General features: G+C 44.2%; 1 protein-coding gene across 7 annotated transcripts in view; it reads right to left on the bottom strand.

The window, feature by feature from the left end:
• Positions 1 to 24,705: 24,705 nt before the first annotated feature.
• The window catches only part of LITAF (lipopolysaccharide induced TNF factor), a 130,323-nt gene continuing 127,896 nt past the window's right edge, over positions 24,706 to 27,132 (bottom strand). For all 7 annotated transcript variants that reach the window (XM_056534320.1, XM_056534319.1, XM_056534324.1 and 4 more), the window contains exon 4: positions 24,706 to 26,952. In XM_056534320.1, coding sequence (XP_056390295.1) covers positions 26,844 to 26,952 — 109 coding nt within the window. In that variant the 3' untranslated portion in view covers positions 24,706 to 26,843. The remainder of the gene's footprint in view (positions 26,953 to 27,132) is intronic.

The following is a 27,132-nucleotide window of genomic DNA, read 5'->3' on the forward strand; positions in this document are numbered from 1 at the left end:
TGTGTTCTGACATAAAGAAGCAGAGCTAATCCCTCACCGTGTTATTTTGGGAAAATTTTAATAAAAAAAATAACACACAACAAGTGTTCCATGGTGTCATGGTTAGTACTCTGGAAAATTCAAGTTTACTTCTGAGAAAATTATCAGAAAATTTTAAAAAAACAGAATCCAAGAGGGTTTAATAACCCCATACATTGCACCATAAATTTAGAAATTTGAATTAAGCATGTATGTATCTAGTCCAAAAATCCAAAAATGTAAGGCCCAAGCCCAGAAGCATCAGTAATCCAAGTAGTTCCTAAAAGACACAGTCAGGAAAAGGCATCAGCAGTACACAAGAAGATTTCATAACACCTAAGATTGAAAGATCAATGTTGAAATCTCAATTAAACGTGTATGTAAGCTAGTGCAAAACATCCAAATTTAAGGCCCAAGCCCAGAAGCATCAATAAGCCAAGTAGTTCCTGAAAAACACAGTCAGGAGCAGGCATCAGCAGAACACGAGAGGGTTTCATAACCCCTTACATTGAAAGATCAAAGTTGAAATTTCTATTAAGCATGTATTTATCTTGTGCTAAACATCCAAAAATGTAAGGCCCAAGCCCAGAAGCATCAGAAAGCCAAGTAATTCATGAAAGACACAGGAGCAGGCATTAGCAGTACACCCGGGGGTTTCATAACCCCTTTACATTGCAAGATCAATGTTGAAATTCACATTAAGCATGTATTTAGCTACTGCTAAACATCCAAAAATTAAAGGCCCAAGGCCCGAAGCATCAGTGGTTCCTGAAAGAGACACAGGATGAGTCAGGAGCAGGCATTTGCAGTACCCAAGAGGGTTTCATAACCCCTTACATTTAAAGATCAATGTTGAAATTTGCATTAAGCATGTATTTAGCTACTGCTAAACTTCCAAAAATTAAAGGCACAAGGCCCGAAGAATCAGTGAGGCAAGTAGTTATTGAAAGAGACACAGGATGAGTCAGGAGCAGGCATTCGCAGTACCCAAGAGGGTTTCACAACCCCTTACATTTCAAGATCAATGTTGAAATTTGCATTAAGCATGTATTTAGCTACTGCTAAACTTCCAAAAATTAAAGGCACAAGGCCAGAAGCATCAGTGAGGCAAGTAGTTCCTGAAAGAGACACAGGATGAGCCAGGAGCAGGCATTCGCAGTACCCAAGAGGGTTTCACAAACCCTTACATTTCAAGATCAATGTTGAAATTTGCATTAAGCATGTATTTAGCTACTGCTAAACATCCAAAAATTTAAGGCCCAAAGCCCGAAGCATCCGTGAGGCAAGTTGTTCCTGAAAGACACAGGATGAGTCAGGAGCAGGCATTCACAGTAGCCAAGAGGGTTTCATAACCCAAATTGATAATCCAAGAGGGTTTCATAACCATAATTGGAAAGTGTTGGTGTAGCAGCATGGTCAATCTACTCTGAGGCATCTGGCATTGGTGGCTGGAAATCCTGGCTGATCCATCCCTGATTCATCTTGACAAAGGTCAGTATCTCCACATTTTTCGTGGAAAGACGAGTTCGCCTTGGGGTGACTATGGCCCCGGACGCACTAAACACCCGCTCTGATGGCACACTACTGGCCGGGCAGGACAGCTTTTCTAGGGCAAACTCTGCTAGTTGCGGCCATAAATCAAGTTTGGCTGCTCAGAAGTCCAGCGGATCTTCAATGTTTGTTGGCATGGCCATGTCAAGGTATGCCACCACCTGCTGGTTCCGGTCCTGCTCCATGTCTACCTGCTGCTGATGAGTTGCTTCACTATGCGGGTGAAGAAAGCTACTCATCAGCGACTGTAGACTAAGGCTGCTGCTGATGGAGCTAGTACTGCTCCTGCCTCCCCTCCCCAGCAGCCATGGCAGTGGAAGGTGAGCGCAGAGGGCCCCCCGAGTCAGACCTGCGAGTGGATGGACCATGTCGCCGATAGGCATCAGCCAACTGACTAGTCGATTGGTCAACATGGTCATCCACTTCATCACAAGTGAGATTTGATACCTCCAGTCAACATTTGGTGGGTTCCTCAGACACAACCCTCAGTTGGCATGGCCCAAGAGCAGTCCCTGTCCTCCCATTGCCTTTATCCAATGCCGTTCCCTCCACTAAAGAAGTATCTTCTGGTGTGGGTTCAGCTCCACTATTCAGTGAGGACGATCTAATAGAGAACAGTCAGCATCTACTGCCCAGCCAAGAAATGGAGGAGACATCTGCTGCTTCCCCCGCTAGGCGGGCAAGTAGTGTTCACGAGAGTGATGTGGGAGCCAGTGTTGCCAACATTCAGGGTCCTGAAGCAGACACTGTTGAAGAACCTGAGGAGAATATCAGTGACGTGTAGACACTTGTTGATGATTGGAGATGAGCGAACTTGTGAAAAATTAGATTCGGACGATTTGGTTCGATACAAATTTGTTTGCAGCGAATCTACATTAAAAATGGCTATTTCTGGCCTACAGAGAGCCTCAATAGGGGTGTAGAACACTTTGCTTTGTTCTAACACGCATATGGAGTTTGCTGGGGTAGTGAAATAATACTGTTATTCAGTATGACATGCAGATTACAGGCATCGCTTTTAGAATCACTGCCGCAGAGCATCACAATGACAGAGCCTGGAGGTGGCATCAGTATGAGGAGACCATCTAGTGGTTGAATGACACAGCGTGGAGGTGTTGGCAGCATGAAGACACCATATAGTGGCTGAATGACACATCCTGGAGCTGGCAGCAGCATGAGTAGACACTAGAGCTTCACAATCCCTAAGATTAAAAGATGAATTTTGAAATATAAATAGAATATTTATGGTCGCTAGTGGTACCATAATTTTTTTTTTAGGCCCAGGCCCAGCAGCATCCGTAAATCATATATTGGCTGAATGACACAGCTTGGAGTTGGCTGAAGCATGAGGAGACCATATAGTGTCTGAATTGCACAGCCTGGAGTTGGCAGAAGTATGAGTAGATTTTGGGTAGCTAGTGCTACCACCACCATAACAAAATGTTTATTCCCAGACCCAGGCCCAGCAGCATCAGTAAACCATATACAGTCATGGCCATAAATGTTGGCACCCCTGAAATTTTTCAAGAAAATTAAGTATTTCTCACAGAAAAGGATTGCAGTGACACATATTTTGCTATACACATGTTTATTCCCTTTGTGTGTATTGGAACTAAACCAAAAAAGGGAGGAAAAAAAGCAACTTGGACATAATGTTACACCAAACTCCAAAAATGGTCTGGACAAAATTATTGGCACCCTTTCAAAATTGTGGAAAAATAAGATTGTTTCAAGCATGTGATGCCCCTTTAAACTCACCTGGGGCAAGTAACAAGTGTGGGCAATATGAAAATCCCACCTGAAAGCAGATAAAAAGCAGAGAAGTTCACTTAGTCTTTGTATTGTGTGTCTGTGTGTGCCACACTAAGCATGGACAACAGAAAGAGGAGAGGAGAACTGTCTGAGGACTTGAGATCTAAAATTGTGGGAAGATATCAACAATCTCAAGGTTGCAAGTCCATCTCTAGAGATCTTGATTTGCCTTTGTCCACAGTGCGCAATATTATCAAGAAGTTTGCAACCCATGGCACTGTAGCTAATCTCCCTGGGCGTGGATGGAATGGAAAAATTGATGAAAAGTGTCAACGCAGTATAGTCCGGATGGCGGATAAGCAGCCCCAAACAAGTTCCAAAGATTTTCAAGCTGTGCTGTAGGCTCAGGGAACATCATTGTCAGCGCGAACTATCCGTTGACATTTAAATGAAATGAAACACTATGGCAGGAGACCCAGGAGGACCCCACTGCTGACACGGAGACATAAAAAACAAGACTACATTTTGACAAAATGAACATGAGTAAGCCAAAATCCTTCTGTGAAAACGTCTTGTGGACAGATGAGACCAAGATAGAGCTTTTTGGTAAAGCACATCATTCTACAGTTTACCAAAAAACGTAATGAGGCCTACAAAGAAAAGAACACAGTACCTACAGTGAAATATGGTGGAGGTTCAATGATGTTTTGTGGTTGTTTTGCTGCCTGAGGGCCTTGAATGTGTGCAAGGCATCATGAAATATGATTATTACTAACAGATTTTGGGTCGCACTTTACAGCCCAGTGTCAGAAAGCTGGGTTTGCATCCGATATCTTGGGTCTTCCAGCAGGACATAAGTCAAAAAGCACCCATAAATGGATGTCAACAAAGTGCTGGAGAGTTCTGAAGTGGTCAGCAATGAGTCCAGATCTAAATCCCATTGAACACTTGTGGAGAGATCTTAAAATTGCTGTTGGGAAAAGGCGCCCTTCCAATAAGAGAGACCTGGAGCAGCTTGCAAAGGAAGAGTGATCCAACATTCCGGCTGAGAGGTGCAAGAAGCTTATTGATGGTTATAGGAAGCGACTGATTTGTTATTTTTTCCAAAGGGTGAGCAACCAAATATTAAGTTAAGGGTGCCAATAATTTTGTCCAGCCCATTTTTGGAGTTTGGTGTGACATTATGTCCAATTTCCTTTTTTTCCTCCCTTTTTTGGTTTAGTTCCAATACACACAAAGGGAATAAACATGTGTATAGCAAAACATGTGTTACTGCAATTCTTTTCTTTGACAAATACTTAATTTTCTTGAAAAATTTCAGGGGTGCCAACATTTATGGCCATGACCAGGGGCGTCACTAGGGCCCTGGATCTGACCTGCCCCGGCCCCATACTTCATCTTTTTTTTTAATTTTTTTTTATGCCGGCCGCTGTGTCTTCTTCTGCGAGGTCCCCTTCTCTGACGCGCAGAAGGGGACCTCGCTCAGGGCCAGCGCAGTGCCGTTTCTATGGCACTGCACCGATCCCCTGGCGCCAGGTATATTAGGCCGGGGCAGGGATAAAGCTACTTAAGAGTAGCAAACGTCCATGGCACGTGCACAGGCACGCCCCGGATGTCACTGACACATCCCTGCCCCGGCTGTTCCCTCCGGAGCTCGGAGCTGCTTCTGCCCGCTGTAGCGTATTAACACAAGCCAGGCTGTATAGGTTGCTTCTTTATTCCATGAACTCCACACAGACACTAATCCAGCCAATCCCAGCACCCAGGCATATACATAATATTGTAACATTTTGCAGCCAGCAACTTAACCCATTGTTTACCATACTACATTCCCTCCTTTCTTTGAATAACACATAACATGCACAACAGATCAATAACATTAACAAAATGCATGGATGAACAACTAACATTTTAAACTGTAAACTCCTGACTATACACATAGTCCTTAAGGTAGGCCGGTGGATTAGTTGCTCATTTTTCTCTTGGCCATTCCGATGTGGATGGTTGTGGATTGAAGTCTGAATCACTGGAAGTACCATTGCATGTTCGCCGTCCTCCGATACTTGACCTTCTGGCTCAATAAATTTCTTCACAAATGAGGAATTACGCACTTTTATGTGTCCATCTAAACCCTCCAAAACCACTTGAGTACTTCTTTTCTCCTTTACAACATAAGGCTCAGGTTCAAAGGACGGAGCCAGTTTGTTAAATCGATCATTTTGAAGCAACACCTTATCACCCTGTTGAAGGCTACTAGTTTGACAATGGTGGCGATGGTTTGCATACTGTTCAGCCCGGATCTTCCTTTCCTCATCAATATGCCGAAAAGGTTTCTGATCCGTAGGAGGACCCCCAATGTCTGGCAATTTTGTCCTGAATTTGCTACCACAAAGAAGTTCCGCAGGATTAACTCCAGTGACAGTATGCAGAGTTGTATGATAAGCCAAAAGAAAATGCCACAGTTCCTTTTTCCAGTCTCTTCTCTCTAGATGAGCAATTCGCAAAGCTTTTAGCAAGGGTCGATTCTGGCGTTCCACTTCCCTGTTAGCCTGTGGCCAGTATGGGGTTGTACGATGATGTTCAATAGCATTTGATTTCAGGTAATCATGAAATTCCTGAGAAGTAAATTGAGCACCATTATCATATCACTCACAATCCATTTAGGCAACCCATGAGACGCAAAGATGCTCTCCAACCCGTCAATTACAGTTGATGATGTAGCTTTAGTGAGAACATCACCTCTTGCCACCTTGAATAATAGTCCACAACAACTAAAAGATGGAATGTCACACAGATCAATGGCTAAATCTTCCCATGGTCCCTCATTTAGAACAGTGTGAGTTACTGGTTCTGGTTTAGGTTTGCTGCCCACCAGCTGACATGCTCGACATGAAGAAACCAAACATTCCACATCCTTGTCAATTCCTGGATGATTTCTCACATAATCTTTGTTTGGTGCGTAGAATGCCTTGATGGCCCTCATGGGCTAATTGTAATATTCGTTTTCGTAAGTCTTCAGGCATCACGATATGATTGCCACTTAAAATGAGTTATCCTGCAATACTCAGCTCTCGTTTTATTCTGCGATAGGTTGGGTCACAATCCACCCAAACACCTTGGCTTACACCTTTTCTCAACCGAGCAATTTCCGGATCTACTGATGATAATTCTTCAACCTCCCGCGGTGTCAATGCCTGAGGCATGGCGTTAGCAGCCACAAAACGAATGTACTCTTCTGCTAGGTTATGAAGAGGTGCTGAAGACTGGGGCAATCTGGAAAGTGCATCTGCTGCATTAGTCGGTCCAGGTCTGTACCGCACTGTAAATCGGTACGGTAACAATCGGAGAAACCATCTTTCAATTCTGGCGGATGGTTTTATCTTGAAGAATATATCACTTCCAGAGGCTTGTGGTCTGTGATGATTTCAAAATCAAGTCCATAGAGATAAGTGTGAAACCGTTCACATCCCCAAGCAACAGCCAAAGCTTCTTTCTCGGTCTGAGAATAACGTCTCTCCACATCAGTAAGGGATCTGCTTGCATACTGAATAGGTCTGTAATCGCCTGTGCGTTGTCTCTGGACCAAGATGGCACCTAACCCCACAGGGCTAGCATCGACAATAACTTGGGTTTGTGCAGTAGGATTGAAATAGGCTAAAGTTGTGGCACAAGTCCGCCGTCTCTTAAGTTCAATAAATGCACCTTGTTCCAAAAGGCCCCACTTCCAAGGGACTGCTTTGCGAGTTAACAATCTCAAAGGTTCACTGACAGTCGCCATATCTGGAATAAACTTAGCACAGTAATTCACTAGCCCAAGAAAACTGCGTACTTCTGCAGGGTTTTCAGGATTTCTGGCATCAGACACAGCTTTAATTTTACAGTCCTCTGGACCAATGCCCCTGTCAGACAGCACATGGCCCATAAAAGTCATTTTATTCATTTGAAATGTGCACTTATTCTCATTTAATGTCAATCCTTTCTCCTTCAAGCAATTTAGCACTGCCCGGAGACGTTCATTGTTCTCCTGTGTGTTTGTTCCCCACACAATTATATCATCAGAAATGTTATGTGTGCCTTCACAACCATGTAGCACTTACTGAATCACATGTTGATAGGCCTCCGGTGCTGACGATACGCCAAACATCAGCCTCTTGTATCTAAAAAGACCTTTATGGCTTGCAAATGTGGTGATGACTCTAGATGCTGGGGTCAATTCAATTTGATGATAACCCCATATCAAATCCAGTTTACTGAAAACACTTGCCCCGTTCATTGCATGTAGAACATCTTCAATTGGGTGTCTCTCTCTCAGCACAGCTTGACATCTCATGTCTACACAAATCCGAATATCTGTGCCCTTTGGTACAACAACTAATGGCGATACCCACAGAGTGGGTCCTTCCACAGGTTCAATAATGTCAAGTTCTAGCAGCTCTGCAAGTTTGTGCTCAACAGGTAATCTCAGGATATAAGGGAGTCTGCGTACTGGCTGTGCAATAGGCTTTACATGTGGATCAATGTGAAGCTCTAACAAAGTCCTTTAATTTTCCAAACCCAGAGAAGCAATCTTTAAATTCCTCTTTCAATGCAGAAATAACAGGAGACAACATATTCACTCTTGCGCCACCTGCATCTAGGCCAATCTTTAACACACCTACTGCCATAGCGGTTTGACGACCAAGCAGAGGAGACCCTGCGCCATCTACAAAATAGAATTCGGTCTGGAATGGAGAACCAGTCTCATGTGTTTGAACAGAGGTATAGAATTTGCCCTTAAGTTGTAGTGGTGTACTGGAGCCATAAGTATAAATCTGTTTAGTGGTGTTACACAATTTAAGGTGATTTTCTCTGCCTTTTAGACTGTGCCAAGAAGCTAAGTCCATAACATTGCACGTAGCTCCAGAGTCAATCAGCACTGACACATCTGTATTTCCAATCTTAATGGATAATGTCCCAGCTTGCAAGGAACACAGGGAGAATATAAATGCACAGCCAGAAGCACTCTCTTTATTCTCAGCTATAACATTTACTTGTGCTGATGGTCATCCTGGATGCCTGCACATGCGTGAAACGCGTTGCATACTGGGAATAAATGTTTTATTGTCTCTACCCTGCCTGGTCCTTCAGCGCCTGAGTTCTATGTTCCTTGGAGGTTATTGTTTTGCATGCTATATCTTGTGGAATGGCAGCAGTGGACCAATGTTACATTCCCTTACCCAAGTTGTGCTGGCCCATGAACAACTTTTTCTGGTAAGCGCTATTTTACACCTAGTGTCTTACATTGATTTGGCGATATTACACCATGGAGTGCTCCTTCTTTGTCTTCATATTAAATTCAGGGGTATAGTGGATGGTAGTTTTATATTCAGGGGTACAGTGTGTGGCAGTGTTATATTTAGGGGTACAGTGGATGGTAGTCTTATATTCAGGGGTACAGTGTGTGGCCATATTATATTTAGGGGTACTGTGTGTGGTAGTATTCAGGGGTACAGTGTGTGGTCGTATTCAGGGGTACAGTGGATGGTAGTCTTATATTCAGGGGTACAGTGTGTGGCAGTATTATATCAGGGGTACAGTGGTTGGCAGTATTATATTCAGGGGTAGAGTGGTTGGCAGTATTATATTTAGAGGGTACAGTATTTGGCAGGGTTATAATAATTATTGTCTTTATACAGAGGATGAGGATCTGCTGACAGAGGGAGGAACCAATGATGTCCGGGCGTCAGACTCTACAGAGAAGATGGAGCTGGAAGAAGACCTGACATCTGGACCAACAGAGAAGACGTCACTCAGGTCAGTAATTCATTGCCTGACTGTCCAATCACTGCTGTAGTCACTAATTCATTGTCTGACTGTCCCATCACTGCTGGAAGTGTCAAGAAAACTCTTATCGGGAGTTGCCTGATCTCTGGAGAAGAGTTTTCCTGACAGTAAGCCACTTGTATGTTCTGCAGTGATGATGGGTGACACTATACCCCAATCTGTGGTCTGATACAAAACTACAACTCCCATCATGCCTTAGACTCTCCATACATGATGGGAGTTGTAGCTTTACAACAGATTGAGAACAACTTGGACCAAGGTTATTTTAGACTATGCAGCCCATTTTATTTTGGTGGAGGTCCGACTGCTGGAACCTCACCAAAAAATAAATGGGCTGCATATTCTAGTATGCCCGGGCCTATTTTTGGTCTCAATCTGGCCCTGGCTGCCCGTAACTGCACAGGGGAAAGATCTACAAAGAATATGGTGACTGAATAGAGGATTTTTTTTTAAAGTAAGTGTCCCTGCATGTACATGTGTGTGTGTGTAAGCATGTGTGTGCGTGTGTGTGTATATATCTGTGTGTCTATGTAATGTGCCTATGTATGACTATATAAAGTGCATGTGTGTGAGTGTGTATCTGTATAAAGTGTGTGTATGTAATACAGGGGGGCACTGTATAATAGGGGAACTGACACAATATACAGAGGGGGCAACCAAGGAGCCTCCAGCTGTTGCAAAACTACAACTCCCAGCATGCATGGACAGCCTTTTTGCTGGGAGTTGTAGTTTTGCAACAGCTGGAGGCACCCTAGTTGGGAAAAAGTATAGGCTCCAATGTAAACCCATGTACAGGGTAATAATTTCATACAGTGACTTTATCAGCAGAACAATGAATGCGCTCTGGAGCTGTACTTACTATTCTGCTGGTGAGGTCACTGTGTACATACATTACTTATCCTGTACTGATCCAGAGTTATATCCTGTATTATACTCCAGAGGGGCCCCACCCACTGAGTGGCCACACCCCATTGTCCTCCTTTTTTTGCTCCGCCCTTGGCCACGCCCATGGCCCGTGCCCTGGATCTTTTCGAGGCCTTGCAACGCCCCTGGCCATGACTGTATTGCCTGAATGACACAGCCTCGAGTTGGCTAAAGCATGAGGAGACCATATAGTGTCTGAATGGCACAGCCAGGAGTTGGTAGCAGCATGAGTAGATACTAGGGCTTCACAATCCCTAAGATTAAAAGATGAATTCTGAAATTTAAACTGAAGATTTTGGGTAGCTAGTGCTACCATAACAAAATGTTTATTCCCAGACCCAGGCCCAGCAGCGTCAGTAAACCGTATATTGCCTGAATTACACAGTCTGGAGTTGGCTGAAGCATGAGGAGACCATATAGTGTCTGAATGGCACAGCCAGGAGTTGGTAGCAGCATGAGTAAACACCAGGGCTTCACAATCCCTAAGAAAAAAAGACAAATTTTGAAATTTAAATTGAAGATTTAGGGTAGCTAGTGCTAACATAAAAAAAGTTTAGGCCCAGAGCCAGGCCGGGCAGCATCAGTAAACCATATATTGGCTGAATGACACAGCCTGAAGTTGGCTGAAGCATGAGGAGACCCTGAGGAGTCTGAATGGCACAGCCTGGAGTTGGTAGAAGCATGAGGAGACCATTGAAATTTACGATATTTAAATTTAAGATTTTTAAATTGAAATTGAAGGTTTTAAAATTGAACTTTTAACTCCAAAGTGTTAGTGTCCCGGGCTCCGGCATGTGGGTATAAAGGACCAAAGCTAACATGGAGTCACATGTCACATGGCAGCACAATGACAGAGCCTGGAGGTGGCATCAGTAGGAGGAGACCATACAGTGGCTGAATGGCACAGCCTGGAATTGGCAGAAGGATGAGAAGAGACCATATAGTGGCATAGAGTGAGACAGCCTGGAGGTGGCACAGTATGAGGAGACCATATAGTGGCTGAATGACTGCCTGGAGTTTGTGGCAGCATGGGGAGACCATACAGTGTCTGAATGGCACAACCTGGAGTTAGCGGCAGATGAGGAGACAATAGGGCCTCACAATCTCTAAGAATAAAAGATGAATTTTGACATTTCCATTGAAGATGTATGGTACCTAGTGCTACCAGAAACATATATAGGTAATGTCCTAGGCTCAGAAACATCACTAAACCATGTGAAGAAAGCTACTCATCAGCGACTGTTGACTCAGGCTGCTGCTGATGGAGCTGGTACTGCTCCTGCCACCACACCCCTCCCCTCCCCAGCAGCCACGGCAGGGGAAGGTGAGCACAGGGGGCCCCCCGATTCAGACCTGTAAGAGGATGGATGATGGCACCGATAGGCATCGGCCAACTGACTACATAGGATGCCTCTGTAGTAGGTCATTTTGTCCTCCCCTATTTTGTGGCAGTAGCAAGGGTCCAATAAGGTGGAGAAAGGGTGACAATTCAGCTGTCACTATGCAAGCAGGTGAGCATGCATCGTGCCATTTGTGCAAGTGACTCGGAGGGACTTCCTTGCCTCCATCTCTACTGCATACTGCCACAGTGTGTCTGGGTCCTCTGTCTCACCTTCCTCATAACCCTCTAGCTCCTCTGGCTGCTCCTACTCCTCCTCTCCTGTCAGATTACTAGAAAAAAATGCCAATTAGGCAAAACCTTAACTGTGCTCCACTGTGCCCCTCCTCCTCCAGTTCAGCCCCCACAGGGCTCATGTGGCCATGAGTTGTAGGCGCCACGTCTCCAGTGCCCTGACCACCCATCGTTTCCAACACGTGATGTAAGAAATGAAGCAGTGGAATGACATAGTTCATCCCGTAATCCTGGCGACTTACTAATAATGTGGCTTCCTCAAGGGGCCTGAGCAAATGGCAGGTGTCACATATGAGCTGCCACTGGTTCACATTGAAGTTACACAGCGGAGTACCCCTATCCGCTTGGATCATCAAGAAATCGGTGATGGCTTTTCTCTGTTCGCACAGATGGTACAACTTATGGAGGGTGGAATTCCAACATGTGGCAAAGTCACAAATCAGACTATGTTGGGGGATACCGTTCTGACGCTGCAGCTCAAGGAGGGTGTGCTTTGCGGTGTACAAGTGGCTGAAGTGCAAGCAAAGTTTCCTTCCCATTGTAAGGATGTCTTGCAAATGGGGGGAACTTCAGGAACTGCTTCACAACCAAAATGAACACGTATGCCATGCAGGGCGCATGGCTCAGCCTTCCCAGTTGCATCACATGCAAGATGTTCTTCCCGTTGTCACCATGGTTCCCATTTCCAGTTTTTGTGGAGTAAGCCATGCTCCGATTTCTTTACGTATGCCTTTTAGCAGTTCCTCCCCTGTGAGACTCTTTGCCAAAGCAAACCAAGTGAAGAACAACCATGCCCTGCACACATGGTATGCTGGAGGGCCACTGAGACTTGTCTGGGCAGTGGAGGCTGAGGACACAGTGGAGGATGAGGAGGAGGAGTCGCACACTGTCACAGGACCAATGGGCAGAGAGCACGGAGGAGGAAGCGGCATGACCTGTACAAGTTGGGGTTGTGGCTGTGCAGGAACCACATTCACCCAGTGAGCCATAAAGGACATGTATTGTCCCTGACCGTAGTTATAGCTCTAGACGTTGGCGCTGCCATGCACTTTGGTACACACCGACAGGCTCAAGGACCGGAGCAACTTCTCTTCCACAAAACTGTGCAGGGCTGGTACTGCCTTCTTCGCAAAAAAAATGACAGCTTGGGACTCTCCACCTCGGCTCGGTACAAGCCATCAGGTGCAGAGTCCACCACTTGAAAAGGGAGGGACTGCAGCACCAGCAACTTAAACAGGAGCACATTCAGCTTCTGCACAGTTGGATGAGTGGGCACATACTGTTGTCTCTTGGACATGGCTTCGCCGATGGATTGTTGGCGGAATGGCTGACTAAAAGTAGGAGGAGCAAGAGCATCTGGAGCGACAGAAGGAGGGTATGATGCACAGCTCCCTTCGGCTGAGGTGGTGGAGCCTTGGCTGGCTGAAAGAGGGAGCGGCGTGCCAATGGGTGATGCAGCAGGCTGGACCACTATATCAGAGCCACGGTTCTCCCAGGCTGCTTTATGATGGCAAAGCATATGTTGATGCAGGGCTGTGGTGCCGACATTGGGAGCCTGGCCACGCTTCACCTTCTGCCCATACATCTTGCATGAGGCTATGTGAACCTCCTCCGGAGGCTTGATGAAAAACTGCCACACCGCCGAGTAGCTGATTTTCCCACCAACAGTCCGCACTAATTGACTGCTAATGTTGCCGTCTCCAGAAACCCTGTTCCACTACTTCCCGGGAAGGTAGGCTGCCGCGAAGCAGGTGGTCTCCCTGGGCTTGTTTGGCTTCAGAATTTCCACTTCTGCCACCATGCTGACTGCCAACCATGCTATCGCCTTGCTGGCTCAGCTGCTGCCTCACGGGGAACCTGCAACTCTCTTCTCCTGATGAGGATGAAGCTCCTTCTGCACCGGCTCCCAATTGCGATCGGCTTCATCACCATCAACAAGTGTCTGCACGTCACTGATGTCCTCCTCAGGTTCCTCAACAGTGTCTGCTTCAGGACCCTGAACCCTGGCAACACCGCCTCCCATGTCACTCTCCTCATCACTACTTGTCCACCTAGCGGAGGAAGCGGCGGATGTCTCCTCCACTTCTTGGCTGGACAGTAGCTGCTGACTGTCCTCTATTAGAGCTAAACCAACAGCATAAGATACTTCTGTAGGAGAGGGAACAGCATAGCTCCCGGGCCATGCCAACTGAGGGTTGTGTCTGAGGAACCCATCGACTGTTGACTGGGGGTGTCAGATGTCACTTGTGATGAAGTGGATGACCGTGTTAACCAATCGACGCCAGATGGGTCGCTGGTCGAGACACGACTGCTAGCTGATAACGGGAGCTCAGGCCTCTCGCTGCGACTCCTGCTGCCACTTGCCCCTAGTCTGCTGTGACCTTTGCCTGAAGGATTTAGGCCTCTGCCACTCCTCTCTGCACATCCTGGCACTTGTCTGCCTGGCATACTTTATGCATATATGAGGGGAGTACAATACAGCAGCAGGTGTGCACTTTTGGCTAGCCTTTCACAGTATCTAGGCCCTTGACAGATTAACAGGTACAAAATAGAACACTACTTAAATGTAGGTATGTGGTATGGACTGATGAGGGCAGAGAAATGCTCTAAAGTAGACTTAAAAAAGTATCTGAGAACAACACCAGCCAGTGATTACTTTTGTTTGTCCTTTCACAGTATGTAAGCCCTTGACAGATTAACAGGTACAAAATAGTACATTACTTAGATGTACGTATGCACTTCTGAGGGCAGAAAAATGAGATACAGTACGCTTAAAAAAGTAAAACACCAGCCGGTGGTTACCTTTGCCTGGACTTTCACAGTATGTAGGCCCTTGGCATATTAACAGGTACAAAATTGTACACTACTTAGATGTACGTATGCGGTATGCACTGATGACAGATTAACCCCTTAACGATTCAGGGCATATGGGTGCTCCCTTGCTTCCTGGTAGTTAAGGACCCAGAGCCCGTGAGAACTCCCGTTTGGGCGGAGACCGGAGCGGGGTGACTGCGGATATCTATTAGCAGGCACCCCGTGCAAACCCCAGGGGTAAATTTGCACATCTTGAAAATGTCCACAATATAGTCTTAAATACACCAATATTGATACATGTCCCTCTATGTTCTTGAGTGGCCCAGCCAAAGCCCTGACTTGGACCCAACTGAACATTTCTGGAAAGACCTGAAAATGGCCTCCACCGACAGTCTCCATCTAACCTCAAGGAGAAAATCTGCAGAGAAGAATAGCAAAAAATCCCCAAATCCAGGTGTGCAATCCTTGTGGCATCATACATGAGAAGACTGGAGGCTGTAATCCCTGCCACAGGTGCTTCAGCTAGGTACTGAGGAAAGGGTCTGAATACTTATGTCAATGCAATAGTTTATTTTTTCCTTTTCAATAAATTAGTAGATAATAGAAATTAGCATTTCTAACAAACTGTTTTCATTATCATTATTGACAATCATGATGGGGGAAAACTTGATTTTTTTTATTTTTGCATAAAGCTGCAACATAAAAAAGTGATAGGGTCTGAAGACTTTCTGAATGCTTTGTACGTTACATTTGCCTAGACAGACAGTGAAAAACCCCTTCTGCAGTCTTGACATTTAGGCACCAGGGAAAGGAATGGAGAGCTGTAGGTCTGCAATAGATGCTGCATTGAGTGTAAACCAACAGTTGCATGTATCTGTATGTATATAGAATCAGTACAAGTGTTATGTATTCTAAATGGCCTCTTCCACCCGGGCACTGACCATGTGGGCATTGAACTGAATGGGCGCTGAAACCTGCACCTTTTGAGTTTCAGGTGTTGACAGTGAGCTCACACACATGCAAATAGACATCAGCCGAGCCCCAGTCAATGATGGAATGAAGAAGGGATTTCTTTCCTGCAAGATTCCTGATAAATGTCTTAAAGGGGTACTCCGGAGAAAACTTAATTTTTTTTATTTTTTGAGAACTGGTGCCAGAAAGTTTAACAGATTTGTAAATTACTTCTATTAAAAGATCTTTACCCTTCCAGTACTTTTTAGCAGCTGTATGCTACAGAGGAAATGCTTTTCTTTTTGAATTTCTTTTTGGTCTTTTCCACAGTGCTCTCTACTGACACCTTATGCCCATATCAGGAACTATCCAGAGCAGGAGAAAATCCCCATTGCAAACCTATGCTGCTCTGGACAGTTCCTGACACGGACAGCAGGAGATGTCAGCAGAGTGCACTGTGGACAAGACAAAAAAGTTATTAAAAAATATAAGAATTTCCTCTGTAGCATACAGCCGCTAAAAAGTACTGGAAGGGTAAAGAATTTTTAATAGAAGCCATTTACAAATCTGTTTAGTTTTCAAGGTTATTGTTTCCCTTTAATCAAACTATTTCAAGTGGTTAATATAAAAAGGTATGTCTCATTTATATGCCCCTGAGTCTGTGTTGCCTACTCTGCCATATGCTCAGTAACACACGCATCTTCTGATTTACAGTAATAAGGACGAGTGCCGTCATTGACTGTGTTATAAATTGGGATTGTTTATATAGCTCATTAGTGTAGATGCTTTCTGAAGTTGCTGCCAGTTGTAGTTCATGCAGGAGGCTAAGTGCAGTGTCAGCACCTGACTCTCTCATATTCAATTGGTAACTTCCATGAAACTTTTCCACTTTATGAAGCTTGTTTTTGTCATATGAGCAATGTGTCTATGAATATTTTTTGGATGGGAGTACAGAAGGGGACAGAGGCATGGAGCTCTGTATACCAGCTCTCGCCTCCATTGCGCAGGGGATATAAGCAACATTGAATGTATGCAGCTAGGATCTCCAGGACCGGACCACCGATCAGGGTAAGTTACGAATGCGGTGTATCCAATGACAATCAGGTTTCAGTATGAGACCTTATGGTGAGAGCTTCAATCCTGCCATAGCTGTGGAGTGACACACTGTCCCAAATACTGGTGTGATGATCTAGGGAGCCATTACATACAGTTAGTAGCAATTGGTTACTCTTAGTAGCAATACGAGGGATGCTAACAGCTCAACGATATGTACAGGGCTTCCAATTGCCATTTTACAGTAGGATAATGCTTATCCACAAATAGCAAGGATTTTCACAAATATCTTTGCCAGATCGCAACACTTGACCTGCCCAGTAGAAAGATTTAACGCATGCAATCAAGCATTTATGGGACCACTTGGGACGCCAGCTTTGGCAACTAGAGATGAGCGAACTTACAGTAAATTCGTCACGAACTTCTCGGCTCGGCAGTTGATGACTTTTCCTGCATAAATTAGTTCAGCTTTTAGGTGCTCCGGTGGGCTGAAAAAGGTGGATACAGTCCTAGGAGACTCTTTCCTAGGAATGTATCCACCTTTTCCAGCCCACCGGAGCACCTGAAGGCTGAACTCATTTACGCAGGATAAGTCATCAACTGCCGAGCCGAGAAGTTCGTGACGAATCGAATTTACTGTAAGTTCGCTCATCTCTACGTGCAACCTACGAGTGTGCAAGATTTACAAGCCCAGCTGCTATATCTGTGCACAAATGTCATATGGAACCTACATGACCAATTGTATCTGATCTTTTATAGAGGCACCTAACAGGGTACTAGAAATTCCTTTCAGTTGCACAATTATTCCGAATATACTTTCCTTTTGTTCAGATATTGTAATCTCTTACATATAGCATCAATACATTTACAAATATCAAGTTTCATTAGGTTAGAACAACTCCTTCTTGGGGTGTTATTGTTTTGCCAATGAACCACTAGAATTTGTAATGAGGGTCTGCATCATGTACACCATTTCTGAAACCAGGCTAAGAGCCATATCAGCAGGAGTTGAATTACAAATCATGTGACAAGCAGAGGTGCAACTATAAAAAGCTTTAACCATTTTATATGAGTTTATACAGAGCTTTTACAATAACGAAAGAATCCCCAAGGAAATAATTATAATCACAAAACCCCTTGAGGACTCCGGGACTAAATCTCTTTAACTAGGGAAAACAAGGGGTCTGAGGATCTCATCTCAGTACCTAATGGCAGTCAGGCTACCTCTGGCAAGCATATGGAGGGCTGTGCAGCCCCCCACAAAGAAATGCCACACCACACCATTACTGACTCACTGCCAAACTGGTCATGCTGGAGGATACTGAGGCAGCAGAAAATTCTCCTCGGCGTCTAAAGACTCTGTCACGTCTGTTACATATTGCTCAGTGTGAACCTGCTTTCTTCTGTGAAGAGCACAGAGCGCCAATGGCGAATTTTCCAATCTTGGTGTTCTCTGGCAAATGCCACGGTGTTGGGCTGTAAGCACAGCCCCCACCTGTGGATGTCGGACCCTCAAACCACCCTCATGGAGTCGGTTTCTGACCATTTAAGTGGACACATGCACATTTGTGGCCTGCTGGAGGTCATTTTGCAGGGCTCTGACAGTGTGCCTTCTTGCACAAAGGCAGAGGTAGCGGTCCTCCTGCTGGGTTGCTACCCTCCTACGGCCTCCTACACGTCTCCTGGTAGCGCCTCCATACTCTGGTCACTACGATGACAGACACAGCAAACCTTCTTGCCGCAGCTCGCATTGATGTGCCATCCTGGATGAGCTGCACTACCTGAGCCACTTGTGTGGGTTGTATAGACTCCGTCTCATGTTACCACTAGAGTGAAAGCACCGCCAGCATTCAAAAGTGACCAAAACATCAGCCAGGAAGCATAGGAACTGAGAAGTGGTCTGTGGTCACCACCTGCAAAACCACTCCTTTAATGGGGATGTCTTGCTAATTCCCTATAATTTCCACCTGTTGTCTGGTCCATTTGCACAACAGCATGTGAAATTGATTGTCAATCAGTGTTGCTTCCTGAGTGGACAGTGTGATTTCACAGAAGTGTCATTGACTTGGAGTTCCATTGTGTTGTTTAAGTGTTCCCTTTATTTTTTTTGAGCAGTGTTTAAACAGGGCCTTATAGACAGGTATCCTCTAAGATACCCTTAGGCTGGGTCCACACTGCTGCTCTGGTTCTAATTTCTGCTGGATATCCTGTGGGCGACACTAGGAACGTGCGGACCCCATAGATGATAATGCATTTCTAAGCAGATCCACCAAAAGATCTGCTCAGAAATGCATTGCTCTCTATAGGGACAGCAATGCAGCCCACATGGTCCTAGCGCCACCTGTGGGATCTACAGCAGTAATTCTGTCTGGAGATTTCGCAGTGTGAACCCGAATTTGAAAGAGGCATATGGTAGGAGGATGTAAAGATCAGACAAATCCTTTAACATACAGAGTTGAAAAATGGTGCAAAGGAATACTGGGAAGTTGCCCAAAGAAACCAGTCCTATTGGTTTTATAAGGATCACTGAAAATCTCTGTATACTAATAGTTTCCTATGGGCAACTCTACCACTTATTCTTTGCGCATGTCTAAAAAAAAAAATCTTCCCAAATATTTTATCACAACAATAAAAGGGAAATTCTGAATATAATATAATAGCTAACATTCTGCTCCATCATTTACCACCATAAATATATATAAAGCTAACATTCTGCTCCATCATTTACCACCATAAATATATATAAAGCTAACATTCTGCTCCATCATTTACCACCATAAATGCTGCATTTACCACTATCTGCTGCAAAAAACACTTCTGTTGTTATTACCATTACACTACAGCCACTTGCTGGCCTCAGGAGGTCGCGTCGTGTATATTTGGCACACAACTGCTGAGGTCAGGGATTGTCTACAGTGACATATAAAATGTATGTGACATCATCGCACCAGGACTGGCATAGGACATCTAAGGGGAAGTGACTTTCTTTTTTCCTTTTTAATAATTCTAGAAAAAATAGAAAACTCTATTCAACTCAATTATTTGGAAGTAATAGTTTGCATAAGAAGCAGTTTGTCATTTAATTAAATCTTTATTTATGTTCATAGGTCATCATTTATTTATAAAAAAAACTTTTCTACAAAAACAAAAAAATACTTTTTCATTGACAGATAACAGGTTTACATGGGAAGTGACATTTAAAAGGAATATGTTAACATTAACTTCTACCTAAATAAAAAAGAAAATTACTCTAAAAGTACACAGGATACAACATACAAGTCTATATGTAAACATTTCCAAATATAATTTTCCTTGGTCTATTCAGAGTTTCTCATAACTTTTACATTTATACAAAATGTCTGCAGAAAGTGTAACCTGGAATTTACACCCAACGCAGTCACCCCCCCCAAAAATGTATTTCACTCTACAGGCTTTCCATCACTTCTCCAGTAAGTCACAGCGTAAGAAGCATGCAGTTCGGTACATTTCAGCAGAATGAGCATTTCGGTTTATGGCAACAATTCGGTGTATAAACATGGCTGTGGCCTACCAGATGGAAATCTCCAGAATTCTAGTTACTACATACAGGTGAAAGTCGAAAAATTTGAATATCATGCAAAGTTCATTTATTTCAGTAATGCAACTTTAAAGGTGAAACCGCTCATGAAAATCCCAAAGCCCCCCACCCCCGTTTAATATGATTTGGGGAGCTATGTAATTTTCTGGTGTTGGTCCACTGTGCTTAAAGGGGTTATCCACCATAAGGTGTTTTAAGTACTTACCTGCCAGAACTGGGTATTTTCTGTTGGATTTTGTTCTCTAAACTACACGTCCCACAGTTCCATGCTTGAAAAAGTTTGAGGTCACTTTCCTTCCTCCCACATATCAGCCACCCCACCCATTGAATCACAGTGTTTTCTAACCAGGGGGCCAACAGCTGTTGCAAAATTGAAGCAGGACAGGCTCCCTCTGATCACCTGACTAGTGATGTCAGGTCTCGACGCACTGTAACTTGGGAAATCCAGAGACCTGAGTAATTTTGTATGCTGCTAAAAATAAATGTTGGGGCGATAATCACATAAGAATTGTGAGACCACCGTCACACACAGGTACAGACACTATGTTATGAACTGCACTAGCTTTACAACCCCTGTAGCATAGTCAAAAAAAATAATTCCTGGAATACCCCTTTAAGTCCAGGGTGTTCATAATGGAAGTGTTTTTATAGTGTGAAAGGGGCCTAAGTTGCATTAAATGAAATACAATGGACTATTGCACAATATTCTAATTTTTCGAGTTTCACCTGTACATAACTTAGGGGTAAAGAAGTCTATTTGAGAAACGAAAAGAGAGGAAAAAAAAAAAAAAAAAAACACAAAATGGGCTTTAGCTCAGAATTGCCCTTTAATAACTAAACAATGTATTTTCATATACATTTTTAATATATTTACAATATAATAAACATTTAAAAATCTATTAAAAACTGAAAAAAGCACAATGTACATTAAAAAGGGTGTCCTAAATATAATGTTCTGTACAGTGCAAACAAAAATATTACTGCTTTCTGTATACCTTACTACACAGCTATTATAATTCACATTACATCCACAAAAATGTAGTCCAGGGGTGGATTAAAGAGAATCATTTTGGAAGCCAGCTAGTGATATGTAGGAACCCACTGAATATTAGTAAGGTAAATCAATTGGAAAATATATTTTATGCATTAAAGTAACACAAACACATTAAAATAACACAAAAAAAAAAAAAAATTTAATACATCAGTAAAATGTTCATCCATTTGCTCACTTAATTTTGGCTAAAGGGATTACCCCAATGACTGGTTCTGAGACAGCATGAAAGGCATAGCAGTTTCCCTTAAAGGGGTACTCCGGTGTTTACACATCTTATCCCCTATCCAAAGGATAGAGGATAAGATGCCTGATCGCGGGAGTCCCGCAGCTGGGGACGCCCGGGATCATGCACGCGGCACCCTGTTTGTAATCAGACTGATTACGGTCGACTGCACGGCCGGCGGCATGTGACGTCACGCCTCCGCCCCCGCAGAGGCTCACATGTGATCAGGATGGGAGACAGACAATTTATGTATATGCAGGAGATGGGCGGTAATATGGGAGGAAGGAGGCAAGGAAGCTCAGAAATCCGGCTTGCGCTTCCATTAAGCAAACGGACATATCTGCATACTAGCAATGGAGCCTATTACTCAGACACAGCTGGGCTGATTTTCGTAAGTAATACATCATTTTACTCAGGTTAACCCAGACTATAACCCAGTGTACCAAGTTTAGTGCAGGTGAATCCCTTTAAAACAGATTTGTAAATTATCAGCTGCTATATGATCCACACAAAGTTCTTTTCTTTTTTAATTTCCTTTCTGCCTGACCACAGTGCTCTCTGCTGACACCTGTGTCCATTTTAGGAACTGTCCAGAGTAGGATAGGTTTTCTATGGGGATTCAATCCTACTCTGGAAAGTTCCTACAATGTACAGAGGTGTCAGCAGAGAGCACTGTGGTCAGGCAGAAAGGAAATGAAAAAAGAAAAGAACTTTGTGTGGATCATACAGCAGCTGATAAGTACTGGCAGGATTAGGATTTTTTGATAGAAGTAAATTTACAAATCTATTTAACTTTCTGGCACCAGTTGATTTAAAAAATATATATATTTCCAGTGGAGTACACCTTTAAGTAAGCCAACAAGTTTTATCTGAGCTGTAGACTGCTAAAAGAATTCCTCTCTACAAAAAGCATTCCAGAAATGTCTGGGAAGTAAGCTCCACTGTTTTGTACTTGTAAAATGTGATAGCAGTGCTAGAAAATGATAACGCTGTTTGGAGAAATCTCAGAAATCATTCCTCTCCTGAATTACCGTATATACTCGAGTATAAGCAGAGTTTTTCAGCACGAAAACACCCCCCTCGGCTTATACTCGAGTGAACTCTCCGCCCTCTTCAACCTGCGGACCTCCAGAGGTTTCAAAACTACAACTCCCATCGGCTGTCTGGGCTTGCTGGGGAGTTGTAGTTTTGAAACCTCTGGAGGTCCGCAGGTTGAAAACCACTGTGGCCTTCGACATCATCCAGCCCCCCCCACCCCCCCCCTCACACCCTTTAGTTCTGTACTCACCTCCGCTCGGCGGGACGTTAGGGTCCGCTGGTCCGGTGCTGCAGGACTGTCCGGTGGGGAGATCGTCCGGTGGGGAGATCGTCCGGTGGGGAGATCGTCCGGTGGGGAGATCGTCCGGTGGGATAGTGGTTCCGGGCTGCCATCTTCACCGGGGGGGCCTCTTCTCCGCGCTTCGGGCCCGGCCCCGGAATAGTCACGTTGCCTTGACGACGACGCAGAGGTACGTTCATTACCAACGTCCCTCTGCGTCATCGTCAAGGCAACGCCTCTATACCGGCCGAAGCGCGGAGAAGAGTCCCCCCGGTGAAGATGGCAGCCCGGAACCACTATCCCACCGGACGACCTCCCCACCGGACAGTCCTGCAGCACCGGACCAGCGCCGAGCGGAGGTGAGTACAGAACTAAAGGGGGTGAGAGGGGGCTGGATGATGTCGAAGGCCGCAGTGGTCTTCAACCTGCGGACCTCCAGAGGTTTCAAGCATGCTGGGAGTTGTAGTTTTGAAATATCTGGAGGTCCGCAGGTTGAAGACCACTGTATCAGACATTGACAAGCGGTGATGATGATGACGACATGTGGTGATGATGACAAGGGGATGATGAAGGGGGGATGATGACAGGGGGATGATGAAGGGGGGGGGGGGGGTGATGACAGGGGGATGATGAAGGGGGGGTGTGGGATGATGACAAGGGGGTGTGTGGGATGATGACAGGGGGATGATGACAAGAGGGTGTGTGGGATGATGACAAGGGGATGATGACAAGAGGATGATGACAAGGGGATGATGACAAGGGGATGATGATGGGGGGTGGGGATGATGACAAGGGGATGATGACAAGGGGATGATGACAGGCGGTGATGATGAAGGGGGGATGATGACAGGCGGTGATGATGACAGGGTGATGATGATGCGGGTGTTAATGACGGGGGTCTGGATGATGACAGGGGGGGATGATGTATTTCCCACCCTAGGCTTATACTTGAGTCAATAACGTTTCCTGGGATTTTGGGGTGAAACTAGGGGCCTCGGCTTATATTCGGGTCGGCTTATACTCGAGTATATACGGTAGAGACAATTTTACAAAAGTTGACTGGAAAATCATAATATACTAAGTCATATAATAAACAAAGACCATAAGGATCATTACCCTCAAAGCATTACAGTACATTTCTACATTTTCTGGGAAATGTGTTATCTAAATGTATACAAAACAACCAATGGTAATATGCTAGTGCATATTCAGCTGTGGATCATTAAAGTGGTTACATTGACTCAAAAAATTATCACTTGAAAATAGTTAAAGACCTTTCTCATTCCATAGATCCAAAGTGCATAGATGTGAGTTCTAAAAGCAAAGGATATATAATGTAATGTATACATGGATAGATAATGGGGATAATAGATAACAGGGCACACTATCCAACTCATTACGTGATAACGTCCATTTAGGGTGTATTCACACATGCAGTATCCTGCAAATATTTGAAGCGCAGGATTTGAAGCTGTGTTCAGTTATTTAGTTCACATTAAAATCTGCAGCAAAAAGTCCTGTGCAAATATACACAGAATACTGTATGTGCGAAAAGACCCTTAAAACAAAAATTTCTCCAACATGACTGAAATGGGGGATTTGTCTTCACTCAGTTTTTTTTTCTCAGTTAAAGGGGTACTCCGGCGCTTATAGATATCTTATCCCCTATCCAAAGGATAGGGGATAAGATGCCTGATCGTGGGGGTCCCGCCGCTGGGGACCCCCGGGATCTTGCACTCAGCTCACCAGTTTAAATCAGTCCCTGAAGCATGTTCGCTCTGGGTCTGATTACCAGAGACCACAGGGTCGTCGGCGTGTGGCGTCACGCCTCCTCCCCCGTGTGACCTCACACTCCGCCCCTCAATGCAAGCCTATGGGAGGGGGCGTTACAGCTGCCACGCCCCCTCCCATAGGCTTTCTTTGAGGGGCAGAGTGTGACATCACACGGGAGCGGCCCCATGGTCGCCGGTAATCTGACGCAGAGCGAACATGCTCCGGGGACTGATTTAAACTGGGGTGCTGCGTGCAAGATCACAGGGGTCCCCAGCGGCGGGACCCCAGCGATCAGGCATCTTATGCCCTATCCTTTGGATAGGGGATAAGATGTTAAAGCGCCGGAGTACCCCTTTAAACCAAGAAGTGAATTCAAAAGTAGATTACAAATGTCCAGCTGGTCTGCATATTACTTTGCCTGTATACTCAGAATACGGTGTGCACAGCTCAGCAGAAGCCATAATGACTTTGCGGCTTCCAGTTCTAATCATGTGATCAATGGATTGCTGTAATAAGTGTTAGACTGCTGTATTACCCCAAACCAAACCATGAAAATGACCATACCAGAAAATGACCATAACACTATTATAATAAAAAATGAAAATTACAACAGAACCTTATATTTCCTGTATATTATCCCAACCACCTAGCCGATATTACACAAAAAAAAATAAAAAAAATACCAAAATAAAATAAAAATATAGCTAATGGGGAGATTTATCAAAACCTGTGAAAAGGAAAAGTTGACCAGTTGCTAATCGCAACCAGATTGCTTCTTAATTGTTTAAAACGCCTCTGAAATAAAAAAAAAAAAATTTTTTATCTACCTGATTGGTTGCTATGCGCAACTGCTCAACTTTTCCTCTGCACAGGTTTTGATAAATCTCCAATATTTTTACATTTTGTCTGACCTAGGAGGTGCATAGCTAAACGCACGCCTATAAATTGACTGTTGGAGAAAGGTATTTAAAAAGTAATGCAAAAAGTAATGATGACCGCATGTGTTACTGGCTGTGGTCCTCTGATAAACTTACAACTTAAAGAGGTACTCCGCTGCTCAGCGTTTGGAACAAACTGTTCCGAATGCTGGAGCTGGCCCAGGGAGCTCTTGATGTAATAACCACGCCCCCTCATGACATCATGCCCCGCCCCCTCATTGCAAGTCTATGGGGCTGCTGTCACGCCCCCTGCCATAGACTTGCATTGAGGGGGCGGGACTATGAAGTCACAAGCTCCATGCGCCAGCTCCAGCATTCGGAACAGTTTGTTCCAAACACTGAGCAGCGGAGTACCCCTTTAAAAGGTCTCCACCATCCAGTGTCAAAAGGGGCATGAGCCTAGGCCAATCTGTGAAGACAGTGTCAGAGTTGGCCCTAAAGAATGATCATGTCAAACCATGTAAGAGATCACACTGCTGGTGACTACCCATTGTCAGAATGGCTCACATTCACGCGTTTCGACACTGGGTGGGTGGTAGAGCCCATTTAGTGGTCATGAATTAACATAATTAAAAGTAATAGTGCATATTGTGGGAAAACTGGTGGTGGGGAGATTGGTTTGTGGCCATAAGAGAAAAAAAGTACTTGGAATCAAAGAATCACAATCAATATATATAAGTATGTTAACCATTGTATATTGGGCCTGACAGGTCCTGTTAAATGGACAATAAACAACAAAGATCTACCCTGTGATGGCTAATTTTTAAAGTTTGACAGGAAAATGCTTTTAGCAGATCCACAAGTAGTAAAGCAAAACATACATAGAAGATAAGACCTATCAGTATATATACTCCACAGTACAACACATGCTCAAAGTGTCACGTACATCATGCAGGGAACAAATAAAAAGATAGATTCTAGTGGTCATTCATCCAGATGATACATTACCATTAAAATGTAAGATGACAATAAGTAAGGTTCCTTCATGTTAAAAGCTTTACTAGTGGATGGCAATAATAAAGTGCACCATGTATGTAAATTACTATGTTGTGGTTTCGATCTCCACCATGACAGCACTTGGTTATTCTGCAGCGATGAGGGGGATCGTTTTACTCATATGATAACACTTTTTCCAGGTCCGCTTTTATCTGCCTCAAAGTCAGCTGTCCAAGTTTTTCATGAATGGTACATCAAAAGCTTTAAAGATAATAAAAAGGTTTTCCACAGTGTGATAAAACAGAATATGGTCCCCTTCCCCATACAAACCAGGACGGTTCAATTTCCTACAAGTTCCAGATGTTGACTGCTATGTACTCCACAAATAGATTCATATAAAAATAGATGGTAGGGAAAAGTAAGCTCCATTATTTACAGGCAAAAGTTTGCATAGTTCTAGATAGAAAACAAAACATAGAACAGGGAAGCTTTAGAGCAGTCTGGCTTATATACGTTTGTAAGAACCAAGTAAAGCCTGGCAGTGGGAGCAGTAATGATCTACGTCCTTCAGAGAATCGATACAGAAAGGAATGAGGCAGCAGCCAAATCCACACCTGTAAGAAATAATGGATATTTATATATTATGTGATACATTACTGCTAAGGCACAATAATAAAACATCTGTCATGAGAAACCTAATATTTTTCTAGTCTTTAGACACAGAAGTGATGTCTTTTTCAGGGTACGTTTACACTGCGGAATTCCCGCGGAATTCAGTGAGTAGAATTCTGCGC

This window comes from Hyla sarda, chromosome 8 (genome assembly GCF_029499605.1).
Source record: "Hyla sarda isolate aHylSar1 chromosome 8, aHylSar1.hap1, whole genome shotgun sequence".
Lineage (NCBI taxonomy): Eukaryota > Metazoa > Chordata > Amphibia > Anura > Hylidae > Hyla > Hyla sarda.